General features: G+C 42.1%; 1 protein-coding gene across 2 annotated transcripts in view; it reads left to right on the plus strand.

The window, feature by feature from the left end:
* LOC119181193 (short transient receptor potential channel 3) overlaps positions 1-13,517 on the plus strand; it is a 55,653-nt gene extending 42,136 nt beyond the window's left edge. For both annotated transcript variants that reach the window (XM_075890411.1, XM_075890412.1), the window contains 5 exons: positions 1,577-1,832; positions 2,843-3,074; positions 7,323-7,502; positions 8,674-8,742; positions 11,505-13,517. In XM_075890411.1, the coding sequence (XP_075746526.1) occupies positions 1,577-1,832; positions 2,843-3,074; positions 7,323-7,502; positions 8,674-8,742; positions 11,505-11,693 (926 nt within the window). In that variant the 3' untranslated portion in view covers positions 11,694-13,517. The remainder of the gene's footprint in view (positions 1-1,576; positions 1,833-2,842; positions 3,075-7,322; positions 7,503-8,673; positions 8,743-11,504) is intronic.
* The last annotated feature ends 843 nt before the right edge of the window (positions 13,518-14,360 follow it).

The following is a 14,360-nucleotide window of genomic DNA, read 5'->3' on the forward strand; positions in this document are numbered from 1 at the left end:
GCCGTGAATTAAATGTATTACATGCTTTATAGCTACCACGTATCTCTAAGGTCTTAAAACCGATGTTCTGTTCTCACTCCTTTACTAGATAGTAACGTTTCTTATAACAGCGAGCTTGCTCATCACCTTAGTGCAGAAACGTCTCAATGGTGACGCTTCTGGTAGGAAATGAGCGTTGTCACACATTGTTAACACAAGTGCCTTGTATTAATATTTCGAACTTCGTCATTGGATGCAATTTGAAAATATCACGTGCAGTAGGAAAGAAGTTGGAACTGATATGGTGCGGAGGCACTCTAAGTTCGAAGCCTATCAATTCTAAAAGACTAATCGGCCTATTTCATTTCGTGTCAGATTCGACGTGTGGCGTACCCGAACTAGAAGGACGCGTACACAAGAGCAGAAAATTTGGCGAAAGTACATGTTGCGACAACAACCATTTTAAAAGAAAACCAAAAATACACGTGCGTTTTGCATGATACAGCACATGTGATAGCACAGATGTGTACGTTACGTAGAACAGCTGTCTCATGCAAAATGTCACTGTCTGTGCTATATCGTGTGTGGCCCATGTGCGTTTATGTGTACTTCTTTTACTCTTTCATTTCGAGTAGAAGTTTTCAGTTGCCAGTACGAGCATGTGTAAGCGTAAAATTTCCTACTCAGCGTACACGTCTTTCTAGGCTAGATTCATCTATTTTCCGGAGAACTGATGTTCTAAAACGCATAAACCAGTACGCTTTCTCAGCATCATTGTGAGCTTCATTGTACCTGTAAATTATCTTAGCCAACACGGGAAGCATTTGTTGAAAGTGCATTGTCGAGGTTAACATGGGGACACCGTAACTAATGTGAACCGTTTTTACAGCCATGCCCTGTAAACGAACATTTCGGAATCCACAGCATAAAAGATGACAGACTAACATTCTGTTAGATATTGACAGGCAGCTGATAGGCCGGTGCTTTGGCTTGTGTGGAGCGCTGGTGACGTTTTCAGACTTTCCGGTATCTGAACATAATTCACTTAAGCAGTACGAACCACCTGTCACAAGAAATGATGATATGTTTTTCAAATATTTCGGAAGTTGTGTGATTGTTTTTTATGACTATCACATCAGGCAGGTCACACTGCCCATGTAAACTTTGTTTTTTTTTTGCTAAGATGACCGCAAATCCAAAAACCTGAACACCATTCAGTTGTGAAAAGTTTGTGTAGATTGAAAGAGACCCTGTAAAATGACTCGTTCAGTGACCAGGAGGTCAATTTTGGTTTAAATAGTCTTAATGATGTTACTAAATTTTTGTTGTATATAGCCGAACTCGTGTTGCCACCGGGAAAAGTTCAGATTACACTATTCGCCACGTACTGTACACGTGAGGCAGTGGCTGCAGTCAACTTTCAAATTACATGCCTTGCGTTGTCAGAGCTGCTTGCCTATAACAGCAATAACGGTTATGCCAATAGGTTCCGCTTATGTACACTCCGTATATTTTGTGCGTCATAATTTGCGTCGCTACGGGAACTTGGACGATCTGGTTAATATTTTTATTATGCGGAGCTGATTCATGCTCGCAGGTGAGTCCCTCTACGCCATCGCCACGGTGCTCGCCTTTTGCCGGCTGCTACTGTGGTGCCAGATACTGCAGACGTTCGGACCTCTGACCGTGTCGCTGCTCTACATGCTTCGCGACGTGGTTCGTTTTATGCTGCTGCTGGGTATCGTCTATTTCGGCTTCGCAGTCGGCATGAGCTCCATCTACAAGAACTACGCCGGAAATGAGGCCACGCTGTCTAATGGAACGACATTGCATCAGCCCCCAAACTTTACAAGGTACAAAAAATGACAATCCGTAAGTGATACGTACGAAATAGGGTCGATAGTAATTCTCACACCCCCTCACGTTTTTCATAGACCCTTTTTACGAGTGCAGTTCATGTACTCACACGTTAGATCTCATAGTCACCAGCGACCTGCAGATATTACTATAAGAAAAGAGACAGGCTAGTTGACCCACTTTCCTGCGAGTGGCAATGAAGATGCGCATTGCGATAAATACCTATTCGGTGTATGCGAATTCAAATTTGTCACTTTTTCTTATTTAGCTATACAGATATGTAGTTTAAAAAGTATAAAGAATGTAAACGTTTCAGAACTGTGACTATTTAACAATCAGGATGTTCTGTGCACTATTGCACAAATGTTGCTATGGTAGCAGTTAAAAAATTATTTTTGATTCGTTCATACAGCCGACTGAAATATTATTTGTTGGACGTTTCACTTTTCGATAGTTGTAGATCAAGTGGACTAAATATCTGCTCGTTTCATGGCTCATAGCTGCCTTTTTAGTGCTTATTTCACACCTGCAATCTCAGTAAGCATAAATCTCGACAAAGGTGCTTTATTTCTATTATAATTTTACTCTATCCACTAAGGAATTACTCAAGCTCGTTTTGTTCATGTAGTAAGTGCACAGCGAGGTTTTTAGAATTGATAAGCTCACTTACAAAAAGGTATATTCAATGCGCGTATGATGTTACGCATTTTCTTACATTTATAAAAGACAAGATTTCTGATAATATCATGTAACAAAAGGCCAGGTGCACAATCTGCAACATGTAGGAGTTTTTTATTTGTATTTTTTTCTCTACTCCATTGCCACCTCGATTCCAGTCCTTGCAATAAGTCCAACTTGGTGGCGGTGCCTCATCAACCGGGGCGAAAATAGCGATGACCACAATGAAAGAAATCTTTAGAAAAGTTCGCTTGTGGCTATCAGTTATAAACCGATTGCTAAAATAGCCATGCGTACAGCTTACGGGTGGAACCTGTTTCACACACAGTCTTGGCCGTGCACTCAAGTATCTCTTCTGGGCCCTCTACGAGCTTGGAACACCAGAGATCGCTGACATTGTCGTCTCCGGAGACGCGACGCGCCCGGGAGGCAAGATCGTGACTCACAACTTCACCGAGTTTGTCGGATACGCCCTCTGGGGCCTCTACCACATCATTTCGGTCATTGTGCTACTCAACGTGCTCATCGCCATGATGACCGACAGTTTCCAAAGGGTTCAGGTGGGTCTTCACTTGAGTTGCCAGATCCGACTGAGCACCCAAGCAAATATTCATCACGAAAGAAGCCCAAAAAGTGGCGTGACTTTAGAGAAGAAGCCGAAAAAAAAGTGAGAGCAATAAATTTTTTTAGTTCTTCGCACTATTCTAGCTATAATAAAAATGCCACTCAAACATAAAGGGTTGTTGAAGAAATCAGCTAATTACGTTGTACAGAGAAAATGTGCGCAACTATGAGCAAAGGCACATAATTACTTTTTGACATTGCTTCCAGGGTAATAACTGTTAAGTGGAGTGCATGGTTGCCACGGCATGTTTGAAATCACTTGTTGGTTCCCAAACTTGCGATTCCAAACTTCAACACTCAGCTACAGGATGTCATCGACAAACACTATATTAGTGAACGACAAAGATGCTATTAGTAAACGCGATGGTCACTAAAGCAAGTATATTTTTTAGAAAAATGCAATTAAGCGGGCAGTAGAACGCGACAAGTGACGGAAAAACTCTACAAGCGACCCTGCGAAAAGAGAAGGCCACATCCAAAAGTCAATGTCAATGGTAACCAGAAAATATCGGATAGTCGTGAAGGCTAAAAGCTGGTCTGTAAGCCACTTGACTTGGTCCCTGAAGACCACTACATTGGAAGCATACGACGTTTGCAATACATAGAACATATGAGGTCATACTTAAACATACGCAAGTAATACTGCAAGAGTTGTAGTTAACATAAAATCAACTGAAAGAAACAGCATGCAACGTTCGCAGTAAAATACGTTCTGAAATGTATAGTGCGTCATGAAAACAGTTTAATACTAAAATTATGTAAATTTGTGCTTATTAAATTCCCTTTTATAGCAGCAACTGGTGATTCTGTGCTTCTTTACTGCTTGAATAGATGGTTCATGAGAAGGGAATTTTTTTCAATTTTTTTATGCGTGTTACTTATAACCAGATGATAACATCAAACAGTGGTTCCTGATATATTTATCTTTGCTGACATTGGTTTTTTAAATTATTTCACAGCTTATGGAACAGCCTGAAGTAACTATGTTGATGAAAATTTTTGTGCTCCTTAAAGCTGTATGGGGCCTATTCAAAATCAAAGCCACGCGTTACTACACTTTTCGCAAGAAGAACTTGTGACGTACTGAACGTCATTTAATCCGCCACTGTGGATTACATAAACACAAGAAATCCATAAACTAGAAAGTTGACATTAAAGTCTAAAAAGATTTTTTTTTCAGTGTGTAGCACCTGACACCAAAATGAACCTTGTACCTTCCCTTTGAAATCATTGGGTGCCAGTGATACTCACGTTCAAGTTGCATTGTGCTGCTCGTGACGTGCCGTGACGTGATGTGAGCGCGCTCACTCAATGTCCGATTACTTTCCGTGTTTTTTTTTTTTGTGAAATCTCCTAAGCAAGAGTGTTTCTGCTCACTAAAGCCAAGTAAAGTTAATTTTGACATTGGATGCTACGTTACGTGCCGTGCAGTTCTGTCATTGGAAGTATGAATGGGAAGTGCAATAAAGAAGCCGTTACAGTCGCTATCAAAAGTATATACATTTTTTTTTATTTTTGAGCGAGTCAAAACACCGTTATGAAAGAACATCCAGAGCTCCCATAAAACTAAGACCTCAACTCGACTGAGAAACAGACCTTCGTGTTCCAATACTTTTTGCAGGGCGGTTTGAAAGCCTTAACGCTATAGGCGCACGTTGCGCGTGCAAGTGCAGATCAGTCACCAGGAACCTTTGTCTTGTTGGCGTACAAGTTTTAGATACTTAAGCGCCATTGTGCGATTCCTGCGCAGCACATAAACGAACTCAAAGACGTCGCACCACAGGGAGATTGTCATTTTCAAGGTCCATTTTGTTCCACTCCGCTGCCGGCGTAGTCCTGTGGCGACAGCGTTGTAATACTGATCTCGATATCTCGCGTCAAATACCAACCATGGATACTTCTTTCCTTCCGAAGCGTAATGCTCGTGTCCCACGCGTGTGGTCACGGCTCGCAGAGGCGCAAGTGGTTCTAGTTATCCTGAAGTGCTGTATCCCCCACTGCCATGCTTTTGTTAGCCAAATTGTTGTTCCCGCACGTAATTCACCATAGTTTCATCATTTCAAGTTTTCTGTGAGGTCATCTTTTCCTTGGCACACAGCAAGCTGGACTGTACCAACGATGGACGGTTCCTTTGATGAGCTGAAAATACACGTATTTCTCACCAAACGTCATTTGCGTTCGTACAGTAATATTTCAGTATTCCTTCTTTAAATGTGTACTTGTAATATACGTCTGAGTTATATTTTGGGGTCGAAAATGATATTGCTTTTCACTTGCACAAGTGCGTCACGTTCCTTTTGCCTTGCCAATCTAGCGTCACAGCTGATTGCACCATGAATAGGACTGATTCTGCTGTTTCAGAACTCATATAAATGTTGTGTGTTGACCCCGAAGGCGCTCATCGTCACTTTATAGATAGAAATCAGCCGTCTGATACAGTTTTCTTATTCCCGTACGCTGTGCTATTTATAGCGGAGCTGAGTTAAAAACTGCATAAGCAATTCTAGCTCATTTACATTTAATAGCATGGAAATTTGGACCAGTTTGTTTGAGTAGATTCTTGGAAATATTACGGTGCGCGAGAAGACAAACGCCACGAATCTCTTTTCACTCTTCGTTTTAACGCGATAGTGTTAGCGAGCTCGTGTCGCAGAAAACCCGCGCCGGCGTCAGCCCCGTTGGTTGTGAGTGAAAAATCGTCTGTGCGTCTGTGACCGAAAATTCAAGGTACCGAGATAGCCATGGGAGGCCGCTACTTGTCCACGCGTGTGCACACGATCACACTGAATAAGCCGCGCATTCGAAGAAAAAAAAAGTGCTCAAGGTAGGCGCGGTAGTTTTGTTGCCCCCACCACCCCTCCCCGCTTAGCTTCCAGTGCTTTCGTCGGGGCTAGAGAAGAAATAATGCAATTGCATCATCGACAAACTTTTGAAACTCCACTCGTACTGGACGAATTCTTGAAATTCTTGCCGCGTTGAATTCGTGAGGCGATAAGCTCTTCTTGTGAATTCATTGCATTGTCACTTGATTTGATAATTGATATGTAGGGTTTAACGTCCCCAAACCACCATGTGATTATGAGAGATGCCGTAGTGGAGGGATCCGCAAATTTTGACAACCTGGGGTTCATTAACGTGCACTCAAATCTCAGTACACGGGCCTGCAACATTTCCGCCTCCATCAGAAATGCAGCCGCATTCCATTGTTACTTGAAAAAGTGTTTCAGGTCCCCTTTAACGCACTTTGTTTGACAGGTGTCACGATGAACTTCCGGAGCCCTCCACTACGGCGTCTCTCATAATCATATAGTGGTTTTGGGACGTTAAACCCCACATATCAATCAATCAGGTGTCACGATGAAAACGAGCCCATTCGGCGATTTGTAGGCGCATTTGGGAAGCCTCAAGCTACGTCGAAAAAGGCTGGGATAGTGCAGCAATTGCCGCTAAAAACACACAAGATCTTTCAAACAGCTCTAAAAATAGACGAGTATGCCCATCTAGCGGAATACATATCATGCCTTTCCAGAGGCGTTGATCAAGCAAACAGCAAACGATAGATAATGCGCTGCTATCTGTGAGGCATTGTGAGACCCTTTATCGCCTCCAAGATGGCGAATGCACGGCGTGTATCTTGGAGGCCATGCGACTCTTAACTTTAAATCAAAAACCTGTATGTACCATTCGCGCACGCGCACTAGTGCGATCTACTGTGTGCGTGATGTGTGCGTGCGTCTGTGTGTGTGTGTAGCACAACATATTAATAAGTATGCAGTTAGCAGTTGAAGGGCGCTATAGGAACCGGATTTCGCTATCGCGTTCAACTCTTAAAGGTGAAGCTTAAGGGCCCCCAATTTTTCACGTATATCGTGTGTGCGCCAAATGTTTCCAAGAAGGTCTTTTATATGTGTAGGCCACCCGAAAAAAATATTATGGCAAACCACTTCAGTGGGCGCACCCTTGTTATTGTTATGACGGCAGACTTATTAGGCTGAAACGAATAAAGAGAAATTATAATAATATTTACACAAAAGAACCTTTGTTACTGATTGACGGATCGATCGCTGTTCGTGGGTTTTGTATACCTCCTTTGTTATTAGTTACAACTAAACATTCCAGGTTTTTGCTGCAGTACCATTAATATCTAAGCCGTTGACAAAAATAAGAATAGTACTTTCACGCAGGGCAATGCCTATACGGAGTGGATATTCGCCCGGTCATCGCAATGGATCTCGTACTTGGATATCAACGCTGGCGCCCCGCCTCCTCTCAACTTGTTTCCAACAGCGAGGTGCTTGCGCCTGTGCTACAAGATGCACTTTGCCAAGAAAGGAATGCGCAAGGGGATTACCACGTCCAGTCGGGTGCGTTACACTTGCCACCTTAAGAACGCAAAGAGAGCTGGCCGGTATACGGACGGGTGGTGTTTTTTTTAAAGAGAAATGCAGCCCTTACTTGTTTCTTGAACTGAATCTAGAATGTCGTGAAAGAGTATCCCGTGCTCAGGGTGCGTGGTACGCGTAATCATCGTTGTGCATACGTCATACGCTGGCCACGTTTTCGATTTGCGTTTCCGGCTGCTATTTATTGATTTCGTGTAGATCGCAACATGGTTCTTATCAATTTAAGTTAGCAGGATATGAATGCTGTCTTGAACCATGTGTTGTGCGCTTGTACAAAGCCAAGTACCCAAGAATTGGGTACACAATTTTCACACTAGAAAAGTCTGCAAAATTTATAAGGAATAGACTTGTAATGGCAACAGTGATTACACGATTCTTCCAGACGTCGCTGAACCTGTGATACCATCAATTTAGGGCAAAACAAACCAAAAGGTGCAATTTCTTGCATTGAATACATCTGTATCAATATAGAAAAATTAAAAATTCCAGTTAATATAAACAGTCTACACTTCGCGTGTTTTGTTTAGGGTTAATCCATGAACTATATAATTTGGGTGATTTAGCTTGTCTAATAAAAAGGTTCGCAAAAATGGGAAACAAAACTTTGAGACTATAACGTGTGATTTGATCGTGCTTTGCAATCTTGACAACGGCCCTGCAGCAAGGAATTTTTTTTTTGCAATTCCAAGTGGGGACACATGTCCTCACTGAGGAAAAATATTATCTGCTGCTTTTTATTTGTCAGCCGTGACTTGCCATGTGTATCAACATTTTACATATGTTAACTCGTTTCTGAATATTCTTACGTAGACTCTTTGAAAAGTCGAGGTTGGCACGATTGTCTGTAAGACATTTAACGTGTACCATTAACGAGATTTATGTATGTGTTGAAATTCGCAAAGACTCACGACAAACATCAGAATGTAATCTATTTTCCTAGTATAGGGTTTACATGAATGACACCGTGCCCGCTTAACGAAAGCCTCTCGACGCTTGAAAAGAATGCAACACCCGACGGTTTGGTTACAAATGAAAGTGATTCACTGTGACGCGCAAGCAGCTGTCCAGGTCTCAAATGCAGGCTAAGCGGTGTTTACTGTATGGCAGCTGACTCTCATTCTTTGACTTGTAGCGTTCATCGTGCTTCCACGACTGGGAGTTCGACGACGCCTGCGGTACAGGTCGGCGCCTTTCTTACCAGGTATGCAGGAGCATTTTTTACGGTGGTGTTGCCAGTATTTACTTTAGACTACATGCAAAGATTAGCAAACGTGACTCGTCTAACATATCGTGGACTTAAAATATAAATTTAACAATAATTGAAGCGCGCCAGGGCTGTAAGAAAGTTTGATCGACGCATGCACCGCATCAAGTACCCGTATCTGGCTCTGAATAATAATATATGCCGTATAAACCGGCTTAAAGTTCGACCGATTTTGTTTAAACTTAAAAGCTGATGCTGCGGTTCCTAGTTTCGGCGAATCCCACGTATTTTGGGATTTGCTTTCACATGAAGCATGTGGTGGCAAGCAAGCGATGGTAGAAGCATAGTGAGCGAGATGTAAGGAAATGTCAATACAGGGATGTGAAAACCTCGTGCGCACCGACATATGTTGAACAGTCACATATGATTTCTATTACCAGTAGTTTAAGAGTTGCGTAATGATGACAAGAGCGACGTCGATGTCACCAACACCAGAAGTGGTAAGCTGATATGTACCAATAATAGCGAAAGTTGGGCTAGTAGTAGTAGTATCCTGATATGTACCACTTATGCTTGCGAGAAGGATAGCCGTGGAAAGCGCTCCGTGGACCAACTTTGGCTGATGACACTTCACGAGAATGGACTTTAACCCGATGTGACACATGCATCATAGGAGTACACCACATGTAATTTTAATTATTGTGATAGCGTTAAAGAGCTCGTTCCCAGAAATTCCGGCATCGGTGCTTATGTTGGCGTATTTGGGTGTTATCCAAAAATCATAGTCTTATGCATGACCAAAATTGAGAACGCTGCAAACAAAATAAATGAAAAAATTCCCTGTCAGGGTGGAGATGGAACTAGGGTCATGTGGGTCCGAGTGGGGATCAAACCCAGGTTGTTTGCATGGCAAGTGCATGTTGACCACATGCCCACTCACGCGTCTTCGTGTGAATAGAGTGAAAATAACTACCTGTTTTTGTAAATGCAGTGATGGTAGCTTTCGTTCTTCACAAAAATGCGCGTCTTGTGTGCGTGCTTCACAGTTCAACTTCAATTATTGAAGTAATAATGCATGGTATAAGCGCCCATTGCCAGTGGCGTCAGGACATGTGATGATCATTATGAATTCGTAGTTTAAAGCCGCTCACCCACTACTAAAGGTACACATGCTGCTGAACCTATTCCCTCAGGGCACTGTAGCGGCTGCATGGCAAGTTTGTAAAAGTTTCGTGCACTAAATGCTTGAAGTACGCACTAAAAACAGGATATCTTTATCGCTTTCAATTCCTAGAGGTGAAACTTTAAAGTGTCCTAATCTTTTCACGCGCCTGCAACTCCAAATTTTTTAATTAGATAACCAACACTACGACCGCACTACTGACTTTTCATTAGCATTTCCTTGGCATAGGTTCTTCCCGAATTAGTTCAGGAACCTGGCATGCATGGCTTTGAGAAATACCGAATTGGGACGCAGAATGCTTAGGTTTGATTTCTTATGTGAAGTTGATATTTATTCTTTGCAATCTTCGTGTCAACGTTTCCTGTGTTAGTTAATTTCATGCACTCGCACTTGCATTACCAGTGTATGTTCTCGTTGTTCCTGAGTAGATATAAACAGTCAATCACTTAGGGCGCACACCCATATCTTGCGGCCTATGGATTACGAGCTTGTGCAACATGCGTCTGAACGAAACGGTTTACAAAGTACGCGGCGGGATTTTTACCTTATTCATGTCAAGACCAGTTACACATATTCTGCAAACAAGCTTACACTGCCATGCTATTTTTTTATTAAATGTATGTAAGGAGAGGTTATGCTATTTTTTTGGTTGACCCCAAGTTACCAGGCGGTCTCAATAGCATTCAGACGTAGGCAGCTAGCTAGCTAGCTAGCTAGCTAGCTAGCTAGCTAGCTAGCTAGCTAGCTAGATAGATAGATAGATAGATAGATAGATAGATAGATAGATAGATAGATAGATAGATAGATAGATAGATAGATAGATAGATAGATAGATAGATAGATAGATAGATAGATAGATAGATAGATAGATAGATAGATAGATAGATAGATAGATAGATAGATAGATAGATAGATAGATAGATAGATAGATAGATAGATAGATAGATAGATAGATAGATAGATAGATAGATAGATAGATAGATAGATAGATAGATAGATAGATAGATAGATAGATAGATAGATAGATAGATAGATAAATAGATAGATAGATAGATAGATAGATAGATAGATAGATAGATAGATAGATAGATAGATAGATAGATAGATAGATAGATAGATAGATAGATAGATAGATAGATAGATAGATAGATAGATAGATAGATAGATAGATAGATAGATAGATAGATAGATAGATAGATAGATAGATAGATAGATAGAAACACTTAAGGTGCCTACAGCTCATGAAAAATACCTCGAATTTTAAAAGGTGGAAGCGAGCCAGGATTATGAAGTGCCTCAATATTTTTCTTTAAACACGCAACACCAGACACCCCTCATAAAATAAAGAAGTTCAACGATTTTTCATGTTAAATAATTAACATCGCAGCTGCTAAACAATTTTACTTTATCGTTATGCGTTTTAGAGTGCCCCACAATAAACTTTTGTGCCGGGGACGCATCGCTAACGAGAAATTTCTCTGATCTCACTTGAATCACCCTAATGAAACAAATAGTGTGGTATCAACAGTGTGGAATTTCCCACATCACTTTTTGCCTTCGTGATGGTTTCTTGCAGGACCTGGTAGTCGCACTGAGCAGGCGATATCTTCAGCTGCGAGACATCGCTGACCGCGAACTGTACGACGTGAACAGGTCGTCGTCTCGCACGAATAGCCGCATCGAGACGACGCTGTATGCGGACAGTGCGGAGCTGCGTCGGCAATCAGTCATGCTGAGGAATCCGTCCAGGACCAGGCGCCCGTAGACGCAGAAGAAACTCACACTCGCGCTGCGCAAGTCTTACTGAAACCTGCCATTTGAGACCAGTCCTATAAAGTCCGGACCTGCACATTTCATCAGGAAATAACTAGGTCACTCATGAGACCGTCGGAGCACATCGTCATGGAGGAAGGAATCCTTCCTCCATGCATATCGCCACGGAAACCGGTGCACAGGGTTGCCGTTGCGTAGATCTTGAAGTGAGTAAAAGCTCTAGGTTAATGTTTCCAAAGGCAGAGATTGCGTTTATTTTTATTCCTAAATGTCTATCCAAATAGAACAGCAGCGGTTTTATAGAGAACAAAGTTTAATGTTGACTAATAAAAAAATTGTAACTTTGCATACGCGAAAACAGAAATAACAGCAATATTTTCGCTTATGTTCAAGCCACAGGTAACTCAAAATGCACTATTAAATTAATAAACGTTCAGTATTCATGCACCTAGCTCATGTGCAATGACGTTTTTGCCAGATGAAGAGTAATTTTTTGAACATTCAAGCCGATAAGTCAGTAGCAACATCAGATATTAAAGCAGTTCTCCCTTGAAGCCGGCTGCTCATTTTGATTAGCAAGACTACCAATACATCATCCGAGCTTCATGTAGTGAAACGTGCTTGAAGACGACAAGTGTCGCTTGATTTTGCAACGGATGTTTGTTTTCGTCCATTTTACACATGAGCACGAAGTGTGCTTCAGCATTTGAAACTGGCGCGCAGTGTCTCGTAGATAGCGGGCCACGTAAGCAGCGTGTAGGCATTCACCGACATGCTTGTGGACTCGTCACTGTTTATTTGGAGGTGCGACGTGTCTTGGGTAGGGATGTCTGCATGCACATTAGCCTGCTGACCGGGCAAGGACGTGCGTGCGTATCGGCCAGCACGGCAGAAAGCTTTCAAAGCATTACGTAGTACGTCGTCCGTATTTCTTACAGTTTTATCTGCATACTGGCCGCTAAATGTTCCAGTTACAATTTTGAACTTGCTGGAATGTAGCCATGGAGCCTACGGGAAATTTTCGTCGCCGGTGAGGGTCGTAAAAGTTCCAGTTAGGTGCAAAGTAGCCACATATGGCAATCCTGAGCGAGCAGACGTGACCATCACGGTGGCGTCCGCATGAAGTTCTCACGACTCTTGCTTGTCAACGGCGACTAAAATGACACTACTGGACACCGATATGGCGGCGAATAATGCTGTAACATACAGCGGACAATGCCGGAGGGAATTTTTTCATAGAAGAGATGTTGACCAAATGCTGGCCCGCTGATAGTGAGGGTGCGAAAGGTTATATTGTTTTATTAGTTTTAAGGCTTTATGTCAGCCGGAACGGTGATATGCTTTCTTTACTGCGTGTACAATATAGCGGACGTCAGAAAGAGGGTCACTGATGGTCACGCTTCCGCTGCGAGGTCCGTGCAAGGGGAGCTGAGTCGTCTTTCTGAACATTCATAAATATTCTTCGCGCGATTATGGTACTTCTGCCATATTCTCTCCACCTTCGCCATCTTCTCAGTTAAGCGCACTGAACTAAAGAGAAAGAATGAGTATTTTGTTGAAAGTGTTTGAGAAGAGTGTGCAGTCCAAGAAATGCCACGGTGCATGTTTGTGTGGATCCGTGATCTATTAGGACAGCTCACTTACAAAAGAGACAAAAAGACGGCGAAAACTATTATCAAGGCGGGAATTCCTTTAAATTTTTTTTCATAAAATAAGAGCACACATATGCAGTGTGAAAACACACAATAATGCACGTCACGTAAAATTTTGTATATATGTCTACCTTTCTTTTCAAATAAATTGCATTTCAATTGAGCGTTTGTCTACGTTCGTCACTGTAACTTATCTTTTGTGCATGTTGTTGCACAAAAAATACAAAAGTACAAAAGTGTTGAGTGTTCTAGTACATCAGTCGACGACATATTGTGGTCTACTTGCTTAAACAGCACTTAACACACCAGCCAAGTCTGACCATGAAGGGGAGGGGTCCTAGTGTTTTCTCGCAAAACCCATGTTAAGGATATAAGGATTGCTGAATTCTTTATCTCTTGAGAATGGTGCTCCGTGGGTCGTACTAAACCACATGTACTTCATAAAGTACGTGTGGCGGATGGGGCATTTGTTAAAATGATGAATTTTCAAAATTATACCATCCGGTTTTCATCACGGCAAATAATAGAGCAGCTGCATATAAAGAAAGATTGATCTCTTCAGTCGGCGACTTTGTAACCAGCCAAGCAAAGTAGACAGTATTCGCGGACTGAAAAGCGAAAGTTTAGGGGCGAAATATTGCGCGTAGTGTCATTTCCAGCGTTTTCATTTCATGTCTTTTAAGCGTAATGTTGATTCGTGCACTTGCATGCAAGCGACCGTCAACATTAGTGGCGAGATTTGTAGCGTGGGTATCTCAGGCACTTGTTCACAGCAGTCGTTATACTAATGAAAACAATGTCGGATATCGAGAGCGGTGTGCATTATTCAAATTATAGAGAATATCAGTGCATGATTGTCGACCGACCAATTGATAAGAGCCGACGAGGTACAGCCGCAAAGTGAGACATTGTGCTTATACGCGATGTGAACTGTCCAGTGTGACGTCATCCGTGCGCTAGGCTGTTATGGGACACGGACCAAACTCCGCGTGCTTTTTTTGTCTTTG

This window comes from Rhipicephalus microplus, chromosome 3 (assembly GCF_043290135.1).
Source record: "Rhipicephalus microplus isolate Deutch F79 chromosome 3, USDA_Rmic, whole genome shotgun sequence".
Lineage (NCBI taxonomy): Eukaryota > Metazoa > Arthropoda > Arachnida > Ixodida > Ixodidae > Rhipicephalus > Rhipicephalus microplus.